This window comes from Ranitomeya variabilis, chromosome 5, assembly GCF_051348905.1.
Source record: "Ranitomeya variabilis isolate aRanVar5 chromosome 5, aRanVar5.hap1, whole genome shotgun sequence".
Taxonomy (NCBI): Eukaryota; Metazoa; Chordata; class Amphibia; order Anura; family Dendrobatidae; genus Ranitomeya; species Ranitomeya variabilis.
This window is the reverse complement of record NC_135236.1, coordinates 529117443-529143245: the sequence shown is the minus strand read 5'-3', so window position 1 is coordinate 529143245 and position 25803 is coordinate 529117443. Positions and strand designations below refer to the sequence as shown.

The 25803-nt window shown below is 42.6% G+C and overlaps 1 protein-coding gene across 2 annotated transcripts in view; it reads right to left on the bottom strand.

Annotated features, from left to right (window-relative positions):
* Positions 1-25803, bottom strand: part of DPYSL3 (dihydropyrimidinase like 3) — a 183413-nt gene that overhangs the window by 50011 nt on the left and 107599 nt on the right. The window contains exon 1 of one of the 2 annotated variants that reach the window (XM_077265819.1): positions 23591-23982. The exons of the other annotated variant lie outside the window; for it this stretch is intronic. Coding sequence (XP_077121934.1) covers positions 23591-23629 — 39 coding nt within the window. The 5' untranslated portion in view covers positions 23630-23982. Of the gene's footprint in view, positions 1-23590; positions 23983-25803 lie in introns of those variants that run through there. 2 annotated transcript variants of the gene reach the window in all.

Here is a 25803-nt window from a genome sequence, read left to right as displayed (position 1 = left end):
TGATGGTAGTTCTGCTGATGTATTCACGTACTGCTGAAAAGTTATAATAATCTATCCATCCATTGTAATACATACAGTAGATAAGGTGCTTAGCTGGAGAACAGTGACAGGGTCACTGGCACGATATGTGAGGGGAGATATGTGTCACGAAGGTTGCTTTCCTCCGTGATCTAGAAACCCATAAGTTTCTTTCCAGAATGATATGTGCTAAAGGAGTTATGGGCGGGTTTTTAGGCAAGTAGGTAAGAGATGGTCGGGAAGCCTACTCACCATATCTCCACCTCAAGTGTAGCTGGGGAAATAAATGTCCAGCCATTTCTTTTTCTTTGGTCTGTGTTGTGTAGAAGCAAGCAAGCCTCTAGGCTGAAGCTCCTGTGAGAGCTGCTATATGTGATGGCCCAGAAGTGCTGGGCAGGACTGCTTATGAACTTTTTATTTCCTTTTGAGCCAGAAAGGCTGTTTTTCTGTTACCATTTTGGGGTTTATGATACAATAGACCACCCAGAAACATTAACCCATGTGTGCCTGTGTCTACCTCGAGGAGCAGCTAAGCGAGCAGACCTTCCACAACAGTACAGACTAATGAACAAATTAAAAGCAAATGTATCTTATATCTACTGTAAGATCCTGGTGTAGGCAGCTTCTTTCCAGAAGCAATTATGGTATGTTTAGTTCCAGAGGTCCCATAATGTCCCCTTCTTAGATTAGCTGCAGCCAAAGGTCACGGAAAGCAAAGCTCCTGGGAGAATTGCCTGTGTCAGCTGGAATCAAGTCCCTTTTGATTTCACTCTCGCTTATGTAATTCTTCATTTTCCTAGATTAAGCCACTGTGCTGCAGATCTCCCTATGACAGATGAAAGCTTAAGGGGTCTTCCAGCACAGGAGAAAACTGCCAGCTGAGAAGGACAATTATTTTTACAAACAAAATCATCAAATTGACTAATGGCTTCCACTTTGCTGGTCATAGGTCACAAAATAGAAGGTTTTGTTTAAGTTACCTGCCTACCCTACAGAAATTAAGAACTTCTAAAGAGGATTTCCAAGTTAATTACAAAGCTGCGGACAGAGCAATAAAGGTAAAATGAATAATTAATTTCTACTAATTTCATTCTCTCTCTTCCAGCACCACACCATTGATTCTCCCTCTGGTCATTTACCTTGAAAGCAACAATCACACTGCAGCCAATCACTGGCTTCAGTGTTGTATGGCACAAAAGGCCACTTAGGTCAGTGATTGTTTGCAGAGGTCAAGACTGGAGGAGAGGATCAGAAACGTGTCCCCCGGGGATGAATGGGGGAGCATTGCAGGGCCAGCAGTGGGACCAGGACTGATCAGTAAGTTAGCATCTAGCCCATGGATAGGTGATAATCAGACATCCCCTTTAAATCTATGTGAATGCAGTGGATTGGGAACGCTTTACCAGAAAAAATCAACTCTGACTGCTATAAAGAAATATCAAGAAATTATTTTGTAATTTGGCACTTTTTTCAAAATATTTCCTAAACATTCCTTCCTATATTATGTAGTAGCACAGCATTTTTTCTCTTTTTTTTTCTCGGTGTAGTATTTTGACAGTTCCAAGCTATTGATATTGCTTTTACCTGTGGAACTGGTTTTAGGTTCCCACATAATATTAGATTACAGTAGGTTAGGTCACTTGCTCTATATAAAAATTGTCAGCAGTAATTCTCATTTTATCTTTTACCACAATTCCCTTACAAAAGATAGAGGAATTTAGGGCCCATTGTTTGTCTTTGCTCACAAGTATTGTTGTCTTCTTTTATCTCTTCCTGACAGCTTGAGGAAGGGGATTTTGGTGACTGAAATGCTGTCCTCTAGGACTATATGGAAACATAACTCTTATGTATTGAGTTCACCTATTGATAGGATTCCTGTCATTCAGCACAATTATATGAAATCAGATCAAAAGTGGACAGTTTTTTTGCTCTTATTTTATTCCCGATGTTACCCGGAATATTCCACTGTTTTTCTTTTTTATATAACCCCATAAGGTTCCAGATATATGGGCAAAATCAGGTTTCCCCATCAGATAATTATGATTTGACAACTTTTCTTTGGTTGATACAGTAAATGTTACCTGGTTGGTTTACAGGGGGACATGCATGAGTCGGGTATCAGCAGGGTGCAAATGGATGTCATTTACAAACGTCTTCACACGTGCAAGAGGAACAAGGGAACTATAAGCACCAATAGTGCACAATTATATCAGCTGCCATTTTTTCCTAGTAAAATCCAAAGTGGCAGCAAATTGATTCTTATGGACAAGATCTGTTAACTTTTGTTTTTATTATACTCAGAGCAAGAAGATAAGGAATGACTGAACAAATAACGTGGATACAAGGCAAATAGAAAGGACATTCTTGGCCTGTTTGACTTATGAAGTAGCTCACAATTATGACGCTTAAAATCCGCTTAGAACATTGCTTCATGTCTAGGCAAAAATGGAATACTGTACATAACTGAAAGGGTATTCTGATCATAGACATTTACAGTCACCCCACCTTTCAGGACAACTGTGTCAGATCACATGTACAATATGTATATGACATTAACGCCTATTGTTAAATTACCTTTTTAATTGTTAAAAAGGCAAGACAGAAAGTTCAATGAGGAGGGTGCAGCTGTGCAGGGGGAAAGAATGGGTAATAAGTTGGAGGATAGTGTAGATAGTGACCTGGGATGGGAGAAGGGAAATTACTGTGCAAGAGGGGAAGATAGTTTAGATAGTGAACTGGGGGAGGGCAATAACTGTGCAAGAGGGGATGATAGTGTAGATAGTGACCTGGGGAGGACAATAACTGTACAAGAGTGGACGATAGTGTAGATAGTGACCTGTGGAGGACAATAACTGTACAAGAGGGGACGATAGTGTAGATAGTGACCTGTGGAGGGCAATAACTGTGCAAGAGGGGATGATAGTGTAGATAGTGACCTGGGGAGGACAATAACTGTACAAGAGTGGACGATAGTGTAGATAGTGACCTGTGGAGGACAATAACTGTACAAGAGGGGACGATAGTGTAGATAGTGACCTGTGGAGGGCAATAACTGTGCAAGAGGGGACAATAGTGTAGATAGTGACCTGGGGAGGACAATATCTCTACAAGAGGGGAAGCTAGTGTAGATAGTGACCTGTGGAGGACAATAACTGTACAAGAGGGGAAGATAGTGTAGATAGTGACCTGGGGAGGGCAATAACTGTACAAGAGGGGACGATAGTGTATATAGTGACCTGTGGAGGACAATAACTGTACAAGAGGGGAAGATAGTGTAGATAGTGACCTGGGGAGGGCAATAACTGTGCAAGAGGGGACAATAGTGTAGATAGTGACCTGGGGAGGACAATAACTGTACAAGAGGGGAAGATAGTGTAGATAGTGACCTGGGGAGGGCAATAACTGTGCAAGAGGGGACGATAGTGAACTGGGGAGGACAATAACTGTACAAGAGGGGAAGATAGTTTAGATAGTGACCTGGGGAGGGCAATAACTGTACAAGAAGGGAAGATAGTGTAGAGAGTGACCCGGGGAGGGCAATAACTGTACAAGAGGAGAAGATAGTGTAGATAGTGACCTGTGGAGGACAATAACTGTACAATAGGAGAAGATAGTGTAGATAGTGACCTGGGGAGGGCAATAACTGTGCAAGAGGGGACGATAGTGTAGATAGTGACCTGGGGAGGACAATAACTGTACAAGAGGGGATGATAGTGTAGATAGTGACCTGTGGAGGACAGTAACTGTACAAGAGGGGAAGATAGTGTAGATAGTGACCTGGGGAGGGCAATAACTGTGCAAGAGGGGAAGATAGTGTAGATAGTGACCTGGGGGAGGGTGATTACTGTAGAGGGGGAGAAGATAGTGACTTCGGAGAGGTTGATTATTACTGTACAGGAGGAAAAGATAGTGCAGACAGTGACCTGGAGAGGGCAAGCACAGGAGAGGAAAATAGTGTTTATTGTGATCTGGGTTTGGAGTAGGGAAATTACTTATCAGGAGGGGAAGATAGTGTAGATAGTGACCTGGGGGAAGGCAATTATTATACAAGAGGGGAAGATAGTGTGGATAGTGAGTGACCTGGCTCCGGCGTCAGTGAAGCTGGCAACTACTCACAGCTTAAGTGCACACGCGTGGGGAGCCGCTCATCACGGGGAATGTGAGGCTTGCCGATCGACAATACGCAAGCGTGGCTCCCCCATACACACTGCACAAACGCAGGATTTCAAGTGATGCCAGAGCAAACCCATGATCATAATTCAAATTGTGTGGTCGGCGACAACCCTGACTGAAAGAAATGAAGCACACCTCTATGACTAAACGAGCAGCTAAGATATAAATATCGTATATAAAGTATTTTTTGTTAAGGATTACAGCGGCGGTTTTAATAAAAAAAAACCATGTTAGTGATGCACATTGCACACTGGGGAGACTTAAGATGCTACAAATGATGTGACAGGTTCCCTTTAAGCTTCAGAAAGGTGAATTTCCAATGACCAACAGATCATCTCACTGACACATTGGGAAACTTTTATAACCATTCTGAATAAGATCTGTGCCCAATATATAAACTAATAGAGCATACGAGCATGAAATAGGAGGAACCATTTTGGCTAAATACAGCTGAAAGAGGAACAATAAATGACAAACTGATAGCAATTAGAGAATTAAAGCAAGAGGTTAGTTACGAAGCATTAAATAATTATAGAAAAAAAATTATATAAAAAGCAAATCAAGAAAGCAAAGATTAGAGGGAGGGTTTACGGTCCATTGGAGACATAGTTGACATACAGACAAGGACCGTAATTTCATTTGCTCAGGCATGCACTTTGTTTGATTATATACGCGCACACCCTTTCCACTACATGCAGCTGCAAAGCTACGCACATAGTGTCATACACACTTTCAATGACGATGACTGGCAGGACAAATTACTGAACAAGTTGAATACATGCACTCAGAATAGGGGCCTGGTCTCGGAGTACTATACATTCCTTCGTCCTTTGCTACAATATGATACCGTAGGGGTGGGAATTACAAAATGGCAGGTGGATGATGTCTCCTTTACGCCATCTCTTCTCTTGCGGGCATTACAGAAAGCACTTAAATATATACCTTCTGTCTCTTATTGGGAAATGGCATTACAGATCCTACACAAGACCTATGTTTCACCAAAACGTAGTTATCTGATGGGGAATCTGGCGAGCCCGGCCTGTTCTAGATGTGGGGAACCTGAAGCGGACCACTATCATTGCTTCTGGGCTTGTCCACAAATTCAATTGTTCTGGCAGCGTATACATACCTTTGTGTTGACGCACACTTTATATAACATCACACTTACTCCAGCCTGGGCTCTCTTTGGTCATATTACAGATAATGATGTCCATGTACCATACCATGGTAAAAAATTCCTTTTTATTATCTCAGCTGCAGCTCGTAAAACAATTCTACAAAACTGGTTGGCGCCTAAAGTGCCCACATTGCGACTTTTCCTAGAGAAACTTGCTTTTCTGTTTAGAATGGACTGGATAGACGCTTCCCTTCAGAAAGAGAGACGGACTCAGACATTCTTTGACACATGGGAACCATTTATAGCGATTCTTCCGGCTCACACTAAGCAAGGAATCAGAGATTGTTTTGAGATGACTACTTGGTTCTTGGAACAGACAATAGCAGGTCGTCCGCCTTTGTGAGGATGATTCGCGGATTGGGGCATGCAAACCTGAGGATGTAGAGGTGGAAGCCGTGTGCTCTCCCCCCTTCCCCCTCCACCCCTCCCCCCACTCCCTTTTTCCCCAGATGTTCTCCTCCCCCCCCTCCCCTCCCCCCCAAGAACAGACCTTTCAAAATTAGTCATTTTGCTTATTTGTTATGTTTATGCAAATTATTTTATTTACTCACACCGTATTGCTCGAGATGTGACGTAGCATTGACTGATATGAGAATGTGCAAGTTATATCTTGTTTCAGTTTTTCCTTGACCCCCCCCCCCCCCTTTTTTGTCTACTTTTATATTTGTATTGTTAAAAAAGTTTAATAAAAACATTATTGAAAAAAAAAAAAAAGAAAGCAAAGATTAAAAAAAAGAGAAGCGAATTGCCAAAGAAAGTACAAAAGAATCCAAAAATATTTTTCAACTACATAGACAGTAAGAAACTCAAAAATGATAGGATAGTGTTGGCCCCCTCAAAAATATTCTGACAGAAATGATGGAGGAGGATGAGGGAACGGTCAATCTACTAAACATCTTCTCTACAGTATTTATCCCATGGCAGATGACATGATCAGGAATGCCATAATTCCCTATTAAATATCACCTGCTTTACCCAGCAAGAAGTATGGCGTCACTATAAAATCACTAATAGACAAGTCATCGGGCCGGGAACGCATACACCCCCAGTACTCCAGGATTTAAGTACCATGATAAACACAGCATTACTCCTAATATTCAAGGATTCCATAATAACATGTCTGTAACACTGGACTGGCGCATAGCAAACTTGGACCCAATATTCAAAAATAAGTCAAATTCTGCATCTGAAAACTATAAACTTGTAAATTTAAACTCTAAAAGGGTGGGCAAAATCTTTGAGGGTTTTCTGAAAGATAATATCCTTGAGTTTCGCAATAAAAATAACCTCACAACCAAGAATCAACAAGGGTTTATTATTATTATTATTATTATTTAATTACAATGCATTGTGTATATAGCACTATCATATTCTGTAGCGCTTTACATACATAATCATCGCTGTCACCAATGGGACCCACACAATCTAAATTCCCCTTCGGTATGCCTTTGGAATGTGGGAGGAAACCGGAGAACCCGGAGGAAAGCCACGCAAAAACGTGGAGAACATACAAACTCCTTGGTGGGATTTGAACCCAGGATCCCAGTGTTGCAAAGCAAAAGTGCCAACTACTAAGCCAACGTGCTGTGCTTAATGAGGGATCAGCTTCTATGAGGCGGTGAGTTCAAGACTGGACCAAGTCAAGATGTTGGATGTGGCAAATGTAGACTTCTCAAATGCATTTAATACAGTGCCACAAAAAAAATCGGTACATAGAATTAGAACAATTGAACTAGAGGAAAATATGTGTAATTGGCTTGACAACTGGCTCAGAGATAGGAAACAAAGGGTGGGTTATTAATGGAACACACTTGGAGTGGGTCACAATTAACAGTGGGGTACCATAAGGGTCAGTAATGGGACCTCTTCTCTTTAACATTTATTTATGACCTTGTAAAGGGCATACAGAGTAGAGTTTCAATATTTGCAAATAATACTACATTCTGTAAGGTAATCATAACAGAGAAGGATAATTTGATATTACACAGGGATTTATGTAAGCAGGAGGCTTGGGCTGAGAAATCTCAATTGTGACAAATGCCAGGCAGCGGCTGCCAAGGCAAATTAAATAATGGTATACATTAAAAGAGGTGTAAATGCTCATGATGAAATTTTCCTCTCTCCTTTTCTGCTTTCATTGTCAGAGCCCTGCAAACATGTGCCAATGAAAGCAGAGAAAGATGAAAATTGTCTACAGCGCGCGCTCGAGTCTGGGCTGTGATGTTCAGTGAAACACCACCCACAACCCAGTCCATCAGGGGAAGTGGCCACAGTCACGACTCAGTGATGCAACCTCAACCTCCTGAGTCCAGAAGTTAACAGTGGCGGCTGAAGCCGGGCGGTCACGTGATTGTCACTGAGCGAGAAGAGATAGCGCCGCTCACAGGCAAATATGAAAAAAGAATGTGTTTGAAAAATACCTATTTCAGCGGCTTAAATCGATGTGCACAATAAAGATTGTAGTTCTCCTCCTCTTTAACAAAAAAAGTGCAAATTAAAAGAAGAATTTGGTGCAATTCAAAAACATTACAAAGTAGACAAAAATCCAATAATGATTTGGGCCCTATATGTATATACAACGAGGATATAATAGAAAAACAACTTTTCATAGCAAAATAAAGACCATTACAAAACCAAAAAAATGTCCGACCGTGTCCTATTTGACAACATGGCACTGTTGTACAACCTAAACACATCTGTGACAATGTAAGGGCCCTGAGTAACTCGCTAACAGGAAAGAAACAAGAAAACTCTAATGTGAAGTAATATAAAAAATCCCATTTTCTCCAGATAAACCATGCTAAATGTTATAAGCATCTCGGTGTCATCTGAAAGGAAATCTGTCAGCAGGTTTTGGCTACCCCATCTGAGTGCAGCATGATGTAGGACAAGGAACCCTGATTCCAGCCATGTATCACTTAGATTACTGGGTGCCACGGATGTGAGACAATCAGAGTTCTTAGATGCATCATGAAGCAGAGCTGAGAAAGCTGACCCAGCTCACACCAGGCTTCCTATGTACATAGTCTATTGACTGTGAGCTGCTTATCACAGGAGGGGACAGCTTCGGACATCTTGACAGAATGCACATAGTCCGAGCAATAATGTCTTAGTGAGAAAACCTTTACTGTAAGTAAACAGCACACAGCCTGATAAGTGACACATCCCTGAAAACTGCATTTTAGCCTCTACATCATGCTGTCCTTAGATTACATAGCAAAAACATGCCAACAGATTCCCTTTAAAAACTCCTATATATTTGTGTAAATATTTTTTTTAGGTTTTCAATAAAGTTAAAATATTGCTAGTATTCCAAAACTGGACCTGTTTTTAATGCCATTATCTTACAAATACAATTGTCTGAAAACAAGTATAGTAATAGAATATCAGCCTAAAAATAAATCATAATAAATCAGTACCAGCATTAGTTACAAATAAAACATGAGGTACAAACTGGTAATCTGGAAATTTCACAATCCAGCCTTGAAAAGGAGCTAGAAAAAGGCTGGTTCTTTGGAGAATGTTAGCCCCCCCGCGTAAACCCGAAAGAAATATAGCGGGGGTCTCATGGCCTCATGGACCCTGTCATTTAATATGGCTTTCTGTCAGAAGAAAGGTCAAGTAAAGGTCAAGTCAGTCATCTCTGAAAGTGTGACACTGGTTTTATCCAGTTTTTTCTGGTATGTTTGGCAGCTATTGAAACGGTTTTCTATTGGCTGTAAGCAGCTTTGCCGCTCTTTTTTTGAATATATAAACACCTGTTTTGTGGTATCTGGTCATTCTGTCAGCGGAAGAAGATAAAGAAGACACATACCCCAGGATGGAGAATCTCCTGCAACAGCTCCTGACTAGAGCCGGCGGCGAGGATGGAGCGGACTGGCTGAGGCAGTGCCTGGCTATGAAACCTATCTTAGCGCCTGCTGATGCTGTCCCTCATCCTCCAGAAGATACCCTTCGGTCGCCGTGTCAAGCCTCTCCGGTCCTGCCGACACCCACCGCTTCAGGGAGGCGCAGGAGGCAAAGGACCCCATACTCTCCTTCGGCGTCGCCACCTGCTTCCAGCCGCAGTGTCCAAGAAGGAAGAAGGAAGTCGTGGCGCCGCCCTCCTCAGAATTCTCGCAGCCCAGCGCGAGACTTCCACCACGAGCGTCATGACAGAGCGCCGACCGCCTCATCTGAAGCGGCCGGGATGTCTTCAACACACAGCAGCCGTAAAAGCGCTGCGGTGTCATTGGATTCTACAACAGCGGTGGCTTCTGCTGCTGAGGTCCAGACCACCGGTTCGGGAGGATCCCCTGTCATCACACTCAGAAGAGGATGAAGAAACGCCGCTTACAGCAGCTTCCCATATGAGCTTGCCCAACATGGAGGGCTCGAGCTCCAGCTGCTGTATGGAGCAGAGAAATGACCAGCATTCATCGAGGGGTGAGACTTTCAATGTTTCTTTGTCTGTCCCACACTCACATTAAAAAGACATCATAAAGAAAGTGTTAGCTGAAACTTTAAAAGAAGCTATTCCCCCCCCTAGCTGTCACATCAGCTGTACACATCAGCTGTACACAGTGCTGCAATCTCTGACAATTCATCAGCTAACACCGCCCCTGTTAACTCTTTTAAGCTCTGACATGCGAGCTGTCTCCCTTAGGATTCCATTTAAGCCCTTCTGTTAAAGAGCTTATTTGGAATAATCATTTTATCCATCTTTAAATCTTTCAATAACTGGGTGCAAGCTTTTTCTGTTTTTGCTGCAGTTTTGGGTGAAAAATCTCCCCATTTCTGCAGCAAGATATTTCAGCACTTGGACATAATCCTGGAAGCTGGAATTATGATGAAGCTTTCAGGCACAAATTATCCGTTCACCCCTTCTAGTTCAAGTAAATGCGGTGTTTGTTTCGCTTTCAACGATTCCTTTTGTAAGTGGAACAACAACTGTAGATTCCGCCATGAATGCTCGTTCTGTGGTAACTCACACCCTATGTCTAAATGTTTTAAGTAACAAGCAGCTCAACAGTCCTCACGTAAGGAGCCTAATTCAAAAAGCACAGATGCCAGTGATTCTGGCAAACATGTCAGTATGGCTAAGCAAATATCCCAACCAGGAGACCAGTGAGCTGCTTTTTAATGGTTTTTCTGAATGATTATTTATCCCACAATTTAAAGGGGCGGGTTGTTTTGTTGTTCCTAATTTACCCTCTTTAAAGGCTCACCCTGAGGTAGCTAGGGATAAAATTATTAATGAAATTCAATTAAGCAGAGTTTCAGGCCCTTTTTTAACCCCGCTGTTTGTTAATTTCCATATATCACCATTGGGTATTATGCCAAAAAAAAAAAAAAAAAAATAGATGAGGGCTCTTTCCGGCTAATTCACCACTTATCCTCAAGAAATTTGGTTTTAATGCTTTAATGTCCAAGTCAGATATTAAGTCTGCTTTTAGACTCCTTCCTGTTCACCCGTGCGGATTTAATTCTTTAGATTTTTATTTTGATGACTGCTTCTTTTTTTTTTTTTTTTTTTTTAAGTGCCTGCCAATGGGCTTTTCTTTGTCATGTTCGTATTTTGAAAGTTTTTCTTCCTTTCTTCATTGGGTTTTACAAACTAATAGTAAGGATGCAGGTATCCTCCATTATTTAGACGATTTTTTGTTTATCGGTCCTTATGGTTCCTCAATATGCGAAGATCCCCTCAATAAATTTATCCAAATGTGTGAGCACTTTGGTGTTCCTATTGCTCACAAAAAAAAAAAAAAAAAAAAACAGTCAGTCTGCCTAGATCCCTCGAGTTTCTGGGAATCACTCTTGATTATCAAAAAATGGAATCTGACTTCCTGATAAGAAAATTTTTAAACTGCGCATTGCGTTATCAAATTTTTTAGCCAAGAGCAAGGTCACTCTTAAGGAAATTCAATCATTGTTAGGTCTATTGAATTTTGCGGTTCGCGTCATTCCTATAGGTCGGGCTTTTGGCAGAAGTTTATAGGATGCCACTAAAGGTGTATCTTCACCTCATTCGCATGTTAGTATCCATTCTGACCTAAAGGAAGATGCTAGAATTTGGCTCTCCTTTTTGTCAGAGCATAATGGCAGATTTTTTGTCTCTGGCGATTCTTTTCCCTTTCTTTTCACAGCGGATAGCCAGTGTGGCTTCAGTATTTTATTTGACTCTCATTGGATGTCCATCCAGTGGCCAATAAGTTGGGTGTCTAAGAAACTATCTTCAAACGTAATGTGTTGGAACTTTTATTTTCTATTTTTGCAGGAATATTTATTTGGGGATCACTAATGCAGAATTCCAGGATTTTACTCCTTTCCACTAACCAGGCAGTAGTTTTATTTTTTTTATTTTATTTTTTTATTTTTTTTTTTTATTTTTTTCTATCAACACGTTATCTTCTAAAAATACTTTTGCTGACAGAATTTTGAGACAATTGGTCTTACAATGCCTGAAAGCAAAGTTGGGAAAGAGCAAATTTCTTTTCATAGCTGACTCTTTACAAAATCGTCAGTGGTCGAATTTTTTCCTGCAGGTTCCCAACGTGGATTCGGAAGGACCCTCTTACCCCTTTCAATTTGGGACATGGTTGCACTCTGATACAGTATTTTATCAAAAAATCGTTATCTAATAGATCATAGGCTGACTATTCGGCTGCATGGCTGAAATGGAACAATTTTTGCAACCTACATTATTTTGACCCAACAGTTTCTAATCCGGTAGCAGCACTAAAGTTTGCTGAATCTATAGTAGAAAACGGTTTGTCTTACTCTGCAATAGCGAAATGCCTAGCAGGAGTTTCATTTTTCCTTTAAACTTTCTGGCAGTATTGCTTTAACTAATCTTTTCCCAGTAAGCAGTTTTTAAAAGGCTTTAGGAAAACCAATTTTATACCTGACTCGAGACCACCTATTTCCCTGTCTTTATTGAAAGAATTGTGCTCCTGTCTCATCCACGTTTATGTAAATTTTGAGGAAGCCTTATTATTTAGCTCTATTTTTTCTCTGTCCTTTTTTGGAGCACTTCGCGTTGGTGAGGTGGTTTCTGTTAAGAAATCGGAGCCTTCGGGACTCATGATTTTGGATGTCCAGATTCATGAGTCGTTTTTTAATTTTATTTATAATAAAATTAAAGACAGATCAATTAGGCAGGGGATCTAGGTTGAACATTAAAGCAATCCATGTCTCAATCATTTGCCCTGTTGATAACATGGCAAATTGGATTAAGGTCAGACCTATGGGACAGGGCCCATTATTCATTCATAGTGATTTTTCTCCGGTTACAGTCTTTCAATTTAATTTTGTCCTAAAGAAATGTTTAAGCTTTTTGGGTAAAAAACACCTTAAAATCACATCTCATTCGTTTAGAATCGGAGCAGCTGCGGAGGCCTCTAGGGCCGGGCTTTCCGATTCAGGGATAAAGGAATTGGGAAGATGGAACTCCAAAAGGTTCAAATTATATGTACGACATGATCTGTATGACTATTAATTATTGTTTTTCTTTCAGGTCCGCTAGTCATTTGGATAGTCGGACATTCTTTTATCTTCTGGGCCAGGAAGAGGGCCAGCCAACGATCTCATACTAAATATTTATCCTTTAATCCTTCTGATATTCAGGTCTGGTGGCATGGAGTTCGCGGCTTGAAATGGCATTGCCTGGTTGCTGAAGTGAAGAAATGGCTAATTAAATTTCCTTCCCCTGATTTAATTATATTTCATGTAGCTGGGAATGATCTTGGAAAAATCAGGACTCTTGACTTATTATCGGCCATGCGATCCGATTTTATTTATCTTAAACAAATTCTGCCTGATTCAAACTTTGTTTTTTCAAGATTATTCCCAGACTTTTGTGGCACAACAATTAATTTTCTTTTTTAGATAAAATCCGGAGAAGGGTCAATAAATCCATGGAAAAATTTTTTCTTTTAATTTCAGGGTTTTCATTCCGGCATTTGGATTTGGAGGGTTTTTTACTGGGCCTTTATAGGCCTGATTTGGTTCATTTATCTGATATTGGCCTTGATATTTTTAATTTGGACCTACAAACTATCATTGAAAAATGGCTGTGTGGTTTGGGGGGGGGCCATGTCTCGCTGAGTCATGGCCTTGTGGGAAAATCACCCATGTCTGGGTGGATTGGTTTATTGGAAAAGTTTGGTACTTTGGTTTTATAATTTAAGGAGTTTATTTATTGGTGATTAATTAATTTATGTAACCCTAAATAAACTACACGGCCATTTTTATCCACAATTAAAGCGTTTTGTGTTTTTATTGTATGAATGGGTTCTATGGGGCCATGTTAGCCCCCCCGCGTAAACCCGAAAGAAATATAGCGGGGGTCTCATGGCCTCATGGACCCTGTCATTTAATATGGCTTTCTGTCAGAAGAAAGGTCAAGTAAAGGTCAAGTCAGTCATCTCTGAAAGTGTGACACTGGTTTTATCCAGTTTTTTCTGGTATGTTTGGCAGCTATTGAAACGGTTTTCTATTGGCTGTTAGCAGCTTTGCCGCTCTTTTTTTGAATATATAAACACCTGTTTTGTGGTATCTGGTCATTCTGTCAGCGGAAGAAGATAAAGAAGACCCCACCCTCCCTCCCCTGAATTCTTGTAAATTTACTGTCGTGTAGTTTAATTGTGGGAAAATCACCCATGTCTGGGTGGATTGGTTTATTGGAAAAGTTTGGTACTTTGGTTTTATAATTTAAGGAGTTTATTTATTGGTGATTAATTAATTTATGTAACCCTAAATAAACTACACGGCCATTTTTATCCACAATTAAAGCGTTTTGTGTTTTTATTGTATGAATGGGTTCTATGGGGCCATGGTAGATTTCACCAGTAACTGGTGAGCAGAATAGAGAACACATACATTGGAGCATCTTTATCAAGTTAAAAAAAAAATTATATATATACATATATATCAGTGAATGAGCTCTGCTGAATAGAGCCCACACGCACTGCATGAAGGTCACATGACTGCAACATCAGATTCCAGAGTCAGGAAGTCAGTGAACGTGTGACGTGACATCACAGGAAGTCAGACAACATGTGACATGACATCACAGGAAGTCAGACAACATGTGACATGACATCACAGGAAGTCAGACAATTCTCAGCCAGAGATGATTTCACCAGCAGCGCAAAAGGATTATGGAAAGCAAGGTATGTACAAAAGAGCTAATTTATAACGGTTAATTCATATGAAAGGGACTTCTAAAAGTAGTGACCAATCCCTTTAATTCAGACATCGGAGTGTGATTGGGATTATCAGAGCTGCTGGGGGTCTCCCGACGCAAACTCAGCAGCCTCCTATATGCCTATGAAGATGTCTAAATTCAGAGTAAAGTGGAGCCAAAGCAATCTTGGGATTTGGGGCAAACAATACCCACTTTCAAACATTATAGTGCTGTTTTTACACATTTGAGAAAATAAAGAGGACCACCCCGTTGTTCAGTTCAGTAACTGTCCAGTTGCCTTATATCCAGTACAGATCCACCAAATATTATTTTAATAGATTATACTTTCAGCTCCTTTTAAGACTTATAAAATTCCCATTTATAAGAAGTGAGTCACAAAAACTTAATTACTAACTTATGAAAGCAAAGCAGCGTGCTGAGCCCCACCCTACAGTGTGCTCTCAACGACGTCTTTGTGCCACAAGACATGGACTGTTGTCTTGAGATCAATGGTCTTGGTGACATGACACAACCATGTCATCAACTAGGGTACAACTGGCCATTACATTGCCCCATGTGGTTAATTATATTTAGAAATTATCCCCCCACAAGATGAATATTCATGAATTATTATACAAAAGACTCAAGTTTGTGGTCTTTTATTACCATAGACTTAATACGTGTAATGCACAAAAGGGGACTTAAGAACTCTGTGGGGGATAAAAGACCTGTCTCGTCAGACTACATGATAATGCTACACCACCCAACCCCCTATTGTAATGAGCCAAGGGCAAGCTGATCAGCAGCCCTGCCCCCATCTTATAGACCGTTCCCTTCCATTCTCACACAGGTCTATTCTTAAAGACAATACACCTGCCTAGTAACAACTGCCACCGCTGAAGTTACAGACAGGACTGGAAAAACAAGGGGGCAAAAGAAAAGCAAATAATGGAAACTATCTGCTAAATATATGGAACATTTTCAGGACTAGGAGATGTCCATGTTGGTAATATTAAGGAATCAGAATGGGAGATTAGGACTGTGTTCACACATGGCAGTCTAATTGTGCTTCTCCGGCAGGTTCTTCAAAATCACACCAAGAAATTAACCTTTCAAAACAATGCTACAAAACCATGATGTGTGAACACTGTGATGACCACCTTGTCACATCACTGGAGATACACCCTTGCAGCAAGTCATTTGTTTCATGACTCTGGTTGTGTTCAATCTCTATAGATCTGGTGTCGGGCATTCTACCAACGTCAAGAACAAATTAATCCAGTCTAAGATTGCGTATGCAAACAACTACCAACTAGGGTAGTAGTAGGGTTCTGGTACCTGAACAGTACCCGAGCTTCCACCAGAACCCGAAACCCCATTGAAAATTATGGATACCCGAACTGTTAAGAAACGGAAAAAAAAAATTCTCCTCCGCGCCACCACGAACTTATCCCGAACACTGATCCGGACTTCAGCAGAAAGTCAATATTTGGCGTTCAGGCCTGAAGAGGGACTGTCCAGTATGAACTCCAAACATTTCTGTTCTTTACACAGGTCAACTGCGGTTATTCTTGGCAGCACATGACCTGATTACACAGGATGAGGTGCTGCAGAGAACAATGATCATTTGTGCAAACCAAAACATAACTCCACCCGTTAAAATAGCCTTTTGCTCATACGTTGAGTGATCAGCAGCCACATTATCACTAAACAAGTGTTCCTAGGGACACAAGTTCACAGTAATGGGGCAGAGGGGCCGGGCTAATATTAGACCTCAGCTCCACGATGACAATGTTGGCCATATGCTACATGTGGTAAGCAGGGACAATCAATTAGTTTCGCACTATTTCTCTCCCCCAGAAAAAGAAAAGAAGCTCTTTTTTGTTGTTTGTCGTGGATACTCGATGTCACTTGTACATATATGACCCAAGAAAACATATCTGTAATGCATGTCACACGTGATAATCATGGATAAGCCCGCCTCGGCACATTGACTGGCAGCTGTCTCTGCTATTAACCTGCAGACTGAGCCCATATCGATCGGTTAATAGCATTGGGGGACATGACAAGTTCCCGTTAAGCTTCTCCTTTCACTGACTGGACAGCACACGGATGACATGTGAGCGCTGTACAATTTTTTTTTTTTCACGTCAATTTTTTTTTTTGCATACGAGACAAACTGATGAAAATCTGGTCTAACACACTGATGAAAATTTTTCAGGAGTTCAGAAAAGTCTGAATGAGGCTAACCGGGTGTCTTCGGCATGTCCGAATAATATGTTCGAGTCCCCGCGGCTGCATGTCTAGTGGCTGTTAGACAGCTGCAGCACATGCAGGGATTCACTAACAGACAGGCAATCCCGCGTGTGTTGTGGCTGTCTAACAGCCGCGAGACATGCAGCCGCGGGGACTCAAACATATTTTTCGATAACGCCTTATCTGAGCATGCTTGCTCATCACTACTTAGGACCACTCAGCAAATAATAGTAACCTTTTGAACTATTTTTTAGATGTAAGGGGCAAGGACAGTATAAATACATGAAGATCTTTTCATGCCGACTGTAAAATCTCACAAATGATCACAATGTACGATAACCCTACTACAAAGGTACAAAGGGGGAAACTTACTAGAAAATACAGTGGGGAAAATAAGTATTTGATACACTGCCGATTTTGCAAGTTTTCCCACCTACAAAGAATTGAGAGGTTTGTAATTTTTAATTGTAGGTACACTTCAATTATGGGAGACAAAAGCTGAAAAGAAAATCCAGAAAGTCACATTGCATGATTTTTACATAATTAATTAGCATTTTATTGCATGAAATAATTATTTGATTCAATAGAAAAAAAGCTGTTTAATATTTGGTACAAAAACCTTTGTTTGCAATTACAGAGGTCAGACGTTTCCTGTAGTTCTTGAACAAGTTTGCACACACTGCAGCAGGGATTTTGGCCCACTCCTCCATACAGATCATCTTCAGATTTTTCAGGTTTTGGGGCTGTCGCTAGGCAACATTCAGTTTCAGTTCCCTCCAAAGATTTTCTATTGCGTTCAGGTCTGGAGACTGGGTAGGCTACTCCAGGACCTTGAAATGCTTCTTATGGAGCCACTCCTTAAGTGCCCTGGCTGTGTGTTTTGGGTCATTGTCATGCTGGAAGACCTAGCCACGACCCATCTTCAATGCTCTTAGTGAGGGAAGCAAGTTGTTGGCCAAAATCTCACGATACATGACCCCAACCTTCCTACCTTCAATACGGTGCAGTCGTCCTGTCCCCTTTGGAGAAAAACACCCTCAAAGTATGATGTTTCCCCCACCATACTTCATGGTTGGAAGTGTTCTTGGGGTTGTACTCATACTTCTTCTTCCAAACATGGCAAGTGGGGTTTATACCAAAAAGTTCTATTTTATTCTCATCTGATCACATGACCTTCTCCCATGCCTCCTCTGGATCATCCAGATGGCCAATGGCAAGCTTCAAACGGGCCTGGACATGTGCTGGCGTGAGCAGTGGGACCTTGTTTGCCCTGCAGGATTTTAATCCATGACAGAGTAGTGTGTTACTAATGGTAATGTTTGAGACTGTGGTCCCAGCTTTCTTCAGGTCATTGACCAGGTCCTCCCATTTAGTCATTCCTGACCTTTCTCAGAATCATTGAGACCACAAGGTGAGATCTTGCATGGAGCCCCAGACTGAGGAAGATTTACAGTCATCTTGTGTTTCCTCCATTTTCTAATAATTTTGACAACAATTGTTGCCTTCTCACCAAGCTGCTTGTCTATTGTCCTATAGCCCATCCCAGCCTTGTGCAGGTCTACAATTTTGTCCCGGTGGCCTTAGACAGCTCTTTGGTCTTGACCATGGTGGAGAGGTTACAGTGTGATTGAGTGTGTGTACAGGTGTCTTTTATACAGGTAACGAGTTCAAGCAGGTGCAATTAATATAGATAAGGAGTGCAGAGTAGGAGGGCTTCTTAATGAAAAACTAACAGGTCTGTGAGAGCCAGAATTCTGGCTGATTGGTAGGTGATCAAATACTTATTTCATGCAATAAAATTCAATGTAATTATTTAAAAATCATAAAATGTGATATTCTGGAATCTGGAATTTTTTTTTAGATTCTGTCTCTCACAGTTGAAGTGTACCTACGATAAAAATTACATCCCTCTCCATTCTTTGGGAAATGGTAAAGGGATAAGGGTAAAACCGACAAGCTCCAGTGTTCCCTACAGAAAACGAGTGAGATTAATAAATCTCCCCAGAACGTTTCACCATAAGATCTGCAGAGCAGTTTTCCGTCGTGCCGTGCATATGGTGTACGATATGTAATATTTCCTGGAGATACATTAGATAAACACTGATAGAGAAGAAATCCGCCTAAGAGGCACAGACAAGTAACAGGTGGCCGAGTGCTGTCTCGCCGTGCATCTTCTAGGGTGTGGTCCTTATTACCAGCCGGATTCCCTCAGCAGCGAGGCTTTTTTAGTGAAATTAACGGAATAGTCAGCTCTCCCTGGAGTCCAGCCTAAGGGACGGGGCGTGGTATTGTTCTATGCCAACAAGTAATGCGTTTTACATAGGGAAATGTGAATGAAGAACCTGAATGTGTCCATAGATGCAACAAAGACCAGCAGGAGGCTGGATTCACACACAGCGATAGTACAAAATAACCCATTTTTCAGGGCGTTACATCCAGCCAACACTATTATATAGAGATGTCAATGAAATTGCACAGTGAAGTATAAAAGACGCTACACACTAACAGGGAATGCTCTAATAGGGAAGGTTTATACGGCTGTGAAAGACGGCTGGCGCAGATTCCAGCTACTGGGTACCCAAGTTTACAGCCGTACAGTATGGTAAATGTATCACGGTGGGATAAATCAGCACTCCTTCTCCCAGGTATCACCCACCCAACGTCGTGTTCATGAATCGGCCCCAGCGGCTTCAGACGGAGTTCCTATCTGTTACAATGGATTGAAGACTTAAATGCTGCTATCAATCAGTAGCTGGGAATGCAGGTCCATGGACTCTAATGCCCCTCTATTGGCTCCCCTAAAAATGGCGCTTTTAGGAAATACTTTGCTTGCTTTTTCTGCATAACAATTTTGAATATTTTTTTAATGACTTTTCTTTGTGCCATTCCTCTTAGACATTTATGAATAAATTGACAGCAGGGTGTCACCTGCTGGGCTGTGGCCCACTCCACACACTGTGTCACTGACCGTTCAGTGCTGCCAGTACCAGACTGAGCAGTGACAAGGAGTGATGCCACAGAGTAATGGGAAAAGATGCTCCGGGACTGCTACCTCAAAGGGACTGATTATTGTCAGAAGTGGTGATAGGTTAATACTAAAAGGGGTTGTCCAGTACTCGGAGAAACGCCTCTTAATCCTTATGTTTACCCCCAGTAAAATAATAAGTTATACTGATCTCCGGTGTCGGCAATGGCTCTTCTGGGGCTATCATTACATTGTTATGCTTAGGTATCTATGGTTACGACCACTAACAGCTAACTGTCACTATATGAATGGTCGTAACCATGGAAATCTAAGCTATCGCAATGCCCTGCACATGGGGTAAGCAATATAGCGAATCAGGAGATCTACATTACATTTATAATTGGAGGTATTTGCTAATATTATTATTATTACACCTACTACGTATTGGGAAAGGATCTTGGAGATGGGAATACCCCTTAAGGCTACATTTAGACTTAGAACATATCTTTGCGATATTGCTGTTCATAGGAATGCACTGAGTAGCTTTGAAATCTCTTCAAAATTGGAATTCAGTGATACATTTTTAAAATGCTAGCTGCCTTTTTCCTCTATAAAAGCTCACTTGGAAACTGCGTAAAAAATAAAAATCACTCATTAGAGGGTACCTGCACCATTTTAATATATATGACTAATATGGAAAAACCTGCAGATCAAAGGTGGACCCCTACAGATCACTGAAAACACTTGTTGGGTGTGCTGTGTGGGAAGCAGCAGAGTTTTGCAGGCTTTATATTAAAGGGAATCTGTCACCTCATATTTCGTATATAAACTGCGGCCACCGCCATCAGGGGCTTATCTACAGTATTCTGTAATACATTCTGTAATGCTGTAGATAAGCCCCCGATGTACCCTGAAAGATGAGAAAAACAGGTTAGATTATACTCACCCATCGGCGGTCCGGCGCCTCCCATCTTCATACGATGACGTCCTCTTCTTTCCTTCCTGCCGCGGCTCCTGCGCAGGCGTACTATATCTGCCCTGTTGAGGGCAGAGCAAAGTACTGCAGGCGCCAGGAAAGGTCAGAGGCCTGGCACCTGCGCACTGCAGTACTTGGCCCTCAACAGGGCAGATAAAGTACGCCTGCGCAGGACCCGCGGCAGGAAGGAAAGAAGAGGACGTCATCGTATGAAGATGGGAGGCGCTGGACCAGGACCACGACGCCCATCGGACCGGTGAGTATAATCTAATCTTATCTTTCAGGTTACATCGGGGGGCTTATCTACAGCATTACAGAATGCTGTAGATAAGCCCCTGATGGCGGTGGCCACAGTTTATATACAAAATATGAGGTGACAGATTCCCTTTAAATAACACTATAACATTCTGGCTCTGTATTCTATGTACTGTACTTCTGGTGGGTGCAGAACCTGCTAACAGCTGATTGGTGTGGGTGCCTGGCGTCACACCTCCTCCAAACAGGTCAATAAACTCTTACCAAATGGTCATTAATACACACTATATTTACGAAGCCCCCTGATCAACTTCATTTTTCTACACGACCTGCAGCAGCATACTTGCAATTGCTGCATGTGGGGGAGAGATACAGTGGCAGTATTCATCCCCCCCATGTTTTACAATTGGGGTACATTTCATTATAAAATTAGTGTTTTGGATCCCAATTTCATCAGTGTTTGGTGCGTATGTCCATTTTTACCGTCAGTGTTTCATTAGTGATTATCTCGTATGAAAAAAATAAATGACAAACTTCTCCTATTCTTACAAAGTCAACCAGGTGATGAGATCGGTGCTGTCAGTGACTTGTGGACTTGAATGGGTCATTTTTATCTGTGATTCGGATCATATCTCCGGGTTTTTTGCAGACACACAGAGAACGCGGACATGTGAACAGCTCCTTAGATAATAATGGGTACGTGTTTGTGAGAAACATGGACAGAACACGTATGTGAAAAAGGGATATCTGAATGAGGCCTGAATACTGCGTTCTTTTTCCATTGGGGTTTTCTTTGTGCCAAAAACCTGTTGAGTTTTACTGTCCAAACAAAGTGGATGTGATTTCATGAAAACGATGCTTTGAAAACGCGCATTTGTTGGTGTTTTTTTTCTCCATAGACTTCCATTTCTTGAAATCCCATCCACTATGCTGCAACATTGGACGCTGCGGGTTGCACAAGTACGCAGCGTCCATCCCTCAGGGTTTACTGACCGTGGACACATACCCTTACTCTGTGTGAACACTGCCGAGGACAATCTGGATTCCCTGTATATGTACTCTATTACAAATATTAAAAACCAGACACGTGCTCCATGGTTGCCGCGCCTCCTAATTCCCCTCCCAGCAAATGGAGGGTAAAGGCTCCATACTCCAAATCTGGCTCATCCAGACACTACATAGCTGTTGCCTAGCAACACTGACATTTGCAGGGATGACACGTTCATACATTAAACCCCTCTAAATAAGCAGACATTGTTTCTCCCCACATCTGACTCTAGGTTGTGCCAGGAATGCCACCTGTGTGCCAAGCATCTCTGGAATGATGCAAAATCTGCAAGGTATTCCCAAAGCTGCAGGGTATGAATGCCACCCTACTTTTCTAAGGGTGATGTTGTACACAAAGACCCTATGCTTATTGCCGTGCGCCCCCACCCCTCATACTGCTATTGTTGTAGGAGGGTGCGTCCATTTCTAGGACAAGATGGATGCTGCTGAGGTTCTCCTGAGCACCCCCACCCCCCCATTGTACTGATTCTGCACTCTACAAAAATGCAATGGCTTGTCAAATGACTGCAGAGACCGAGATGTCTTCTGGATGACTGCACCTGCCTGCTCTGTGGACCTACACATGCCCAGCGAGCCAGCCAGGCGGAGTGCCAGCAGTCACATCTCTTCAGTAGGGCATTCCATAGAAATCCTTTGTCGTTACTGCACCTTCAGCGTCAGATCACTGATTCATCTTCTGCATGGCCACCAGAGGGTTAATACAAACATTGCATCCTTGTCACAAAACATAATCAAGAATGTCACCCAGACACAGCGATAATCAGTGCCAGCCCATCGCCCTTTTGTCTGGCTGGTAAAGATGGAGTAGCTGCTACCTATCCCACTCCCAGTGCATCCCCCACCCATCACCCCACCAAAGGTCTAATTAAATTCAGCACAGACAAAGCCCAGCTGCACATCGCCCATCTGACAATGAAGGGCAGGCCTGCCGCTGATCAGGAGGAGGCCAATGACTGGCTGCAGAGCATCGCACCTGCGACAAATGGCCAAAGAAACCTGGACACCTAGGTCACCCATATACGCCCAACCCTAGGTCACCCACATACGCCGTGGACATGGACGCCCAACCCTAGGTCACCCATATATGATCCCATTCTTTGCAGGGTTCTTTTTCTCATCCTGCTTAAATGGAAAGATATTATAGGATGGGAATCAGGAATAAATCAGGTTACAGCTGTATATGGGAGCTGCTGATCACACCATAGATAAGGGCATGAAGTCCATTCCCATGTACATATGGGTGGTGCAGCAAGGACCACCCCTCTCCAGGACCCCTCTCCAGGATGTCATCTACTGCTCAGAAACCCCTACTATACTATGGATTGTCTCCAACCTGCACCCTGATAGAGATGGAACCACCTGCAAGGGTGCCAGATTAGAGGCTGATCCTAATACCCTGAGGTCACCTTCTTAGGCTAATCCTGGGCAGGACACGGGGGCCATCCCTGCCACCAGACCCCCAACCCTTGGTGTATGGGGAGCAGCCCTCCACAGTGCCATGACAGCTAAGCAGAGACAAGGGATGCGTGCACTCACTGTTATCCTAGGAATGTTCTTCTTGCCTTGGTAGGACATGATGCTCTCCTCTGCAGCCTGCTCCCTTTGTGTCTGTCTTACAGCAGATCAGGTGAGGGGAGCTTGTCTTATTTTTCCTTAGCTGCCTTAGACAATAGTAAATCCCTTTTTGCAGTGCCAGCTGGGACTCTGAGAAGAGAGAGCGAGCAGATCCGGGCTCCTCCCTCGCTAGTACTTGCTAGGCACTGGCCTCACCCACTTCTGGGCTCTGCATCTGCACTGCGCCTGGACGAGCAGCAGGGGGCGCTGGATGCACTGCAGATCTCCGCACCGAATCACAAAACTAGAACCGATCCCTGCCTGCAGCCGTAATGTCAGTGTGCGGGGATCACAAGAGATCATCAGATGACTGTGCACACATCTCCTGACCCCAGCCATCTCCCTGTGACATGTCATCAGACTACATCCTGCCCAGCTGTCATCAGCAGGCACACACTGCTAGTATAGGGCATGTGCACACGTGGCGTTCACTGGGAGAGGTGACAATCACTGCAGAAACGCTGGCAGGGCTCAAAAGGCAAGTCGTGCCATTATTCCTGCCTGTGTGATCTGTCTACAGTCCATGTTTAGCATGTTCTTCCCATGTCTGCGGGGGTCTCCTACCACAGTTCTGATAGGGAATAGAGATTATGCCCCCAAACTGTGAGTGCATGAGGTGTAAGGAAAAACACAGCACGTGTTTGGCAAGAAGAAATGTGAACATGGCATTAAAATGGGTGAAAACTAGGGTTGAGCGAAACGGATCTTTCATTTTCATAAGTCGCCGACTTTTGGCAAAGTCGGCGTCTCATGAAACCGAGCCGATCCCTGTGTGGGGTCTGCCATGCGGTACGCGACTTTTCGCGCCAAAGTCGCGTTTCAATGACGCTAAAAGCGCCATTTCTCAGCCAATGAAGGTGGACGCAGAGTGTGGGCAGCGTGATGACATAGATCACAGTCCCCACCATCTTAGAGAAGGGCATTGCAGTGATTGGCTTGCTGTCTGCGGCGTCACAGGGGCTATAAAGGGGCGTTCCCGCCGACCGCCATCTTACTGCTGCTGATCTGAGCGTAGGGAGAGGTGCCGCTTCTTCAGAAGCAGGGATAGTGATAGGCAGGGTACATAAAGCCACAAACCGCTTGTGCTGTAGCGATTTCCACTGTCCAATACCACCTTTTGTTTGCAGGACAGTGGAAGCTACATTTTTTTTCCTCAGCGCTGTAGCTCATTGGGCTGCCCTAGAAGGCTCCCTGATAGCTGCGTTGCTTTGTGTGTACGCCGCTGTGCAAACCAACTGCTTTTTTCAAAGCACAAATCCTATATTTCCTTCCTTTCTGCACAGCTATCTTGTGTGTTTGTCCACACTTTTGTGTGCAGCAGTCCTTTTCAGCTGCCTGCCATACTTTTCTGAGATAACTGCAGGGAGATAAATATTGGCAAGTCTGCCTCCGTGCCATTGCTGTGTGTGGCATCTCACTCTCATTGTGTGGCACCGAAAAAACCACTGTGTGATACTTGGCCATTTTTTTTTTTTTTTTGGCTAAATTCTCCCTTTTCAAAAAAAAATAGTTAGTGGGAGATAAATATTGGCAAGTCTGCCTCCGTGCCATTGCTGTGGGTGGCATCTCACTCATTGTGTGGCACCGAAAAAACCACTGTGTGATACTTGGCCATTTTTTTTTTTTTTTTGGCTAAATTCTCCCTTTTCAAAAAAAAAATAGTTAGTGGGAGATAAATATTGGCAAGTCTGCCTCCGTGCCATTGCTGTGGGTGGCATCTCACTCTCATTGTGTGGCACCGAAAAAACCACTGTGTGATACTTGGCCATTTTTTTTTTTTTGGCTAAATTCTCCCTTTTCAAAAAAAAAAAATAGTTAGTGGGAGATAAATCTTGGCAAGTCTGCCTCCGTGCCATTGCTGTGTGTGGCATCTGTCTCTCATTGTGTCCCACCGAAAAGCAGTGTGTAATACTGGGCCTTTTTTTTGGGGGGGGTAAATTCTCCCTTTTCAAAAAAAAATAGTTAGTGGGAGATAAATCTTGGCAAGTCTGCCTCCGTGCCATTGCTGTGGGTGGCATCTCACTCTCATTGTGTGGCAACGAAAAAAACACTGTGTGATACTTGGCCTTTTTTTTTTTTTTTGGCTACATTCTCCCTTTTAAAAAAAAAAATTAGTGGGAGATAAATATTGGCAA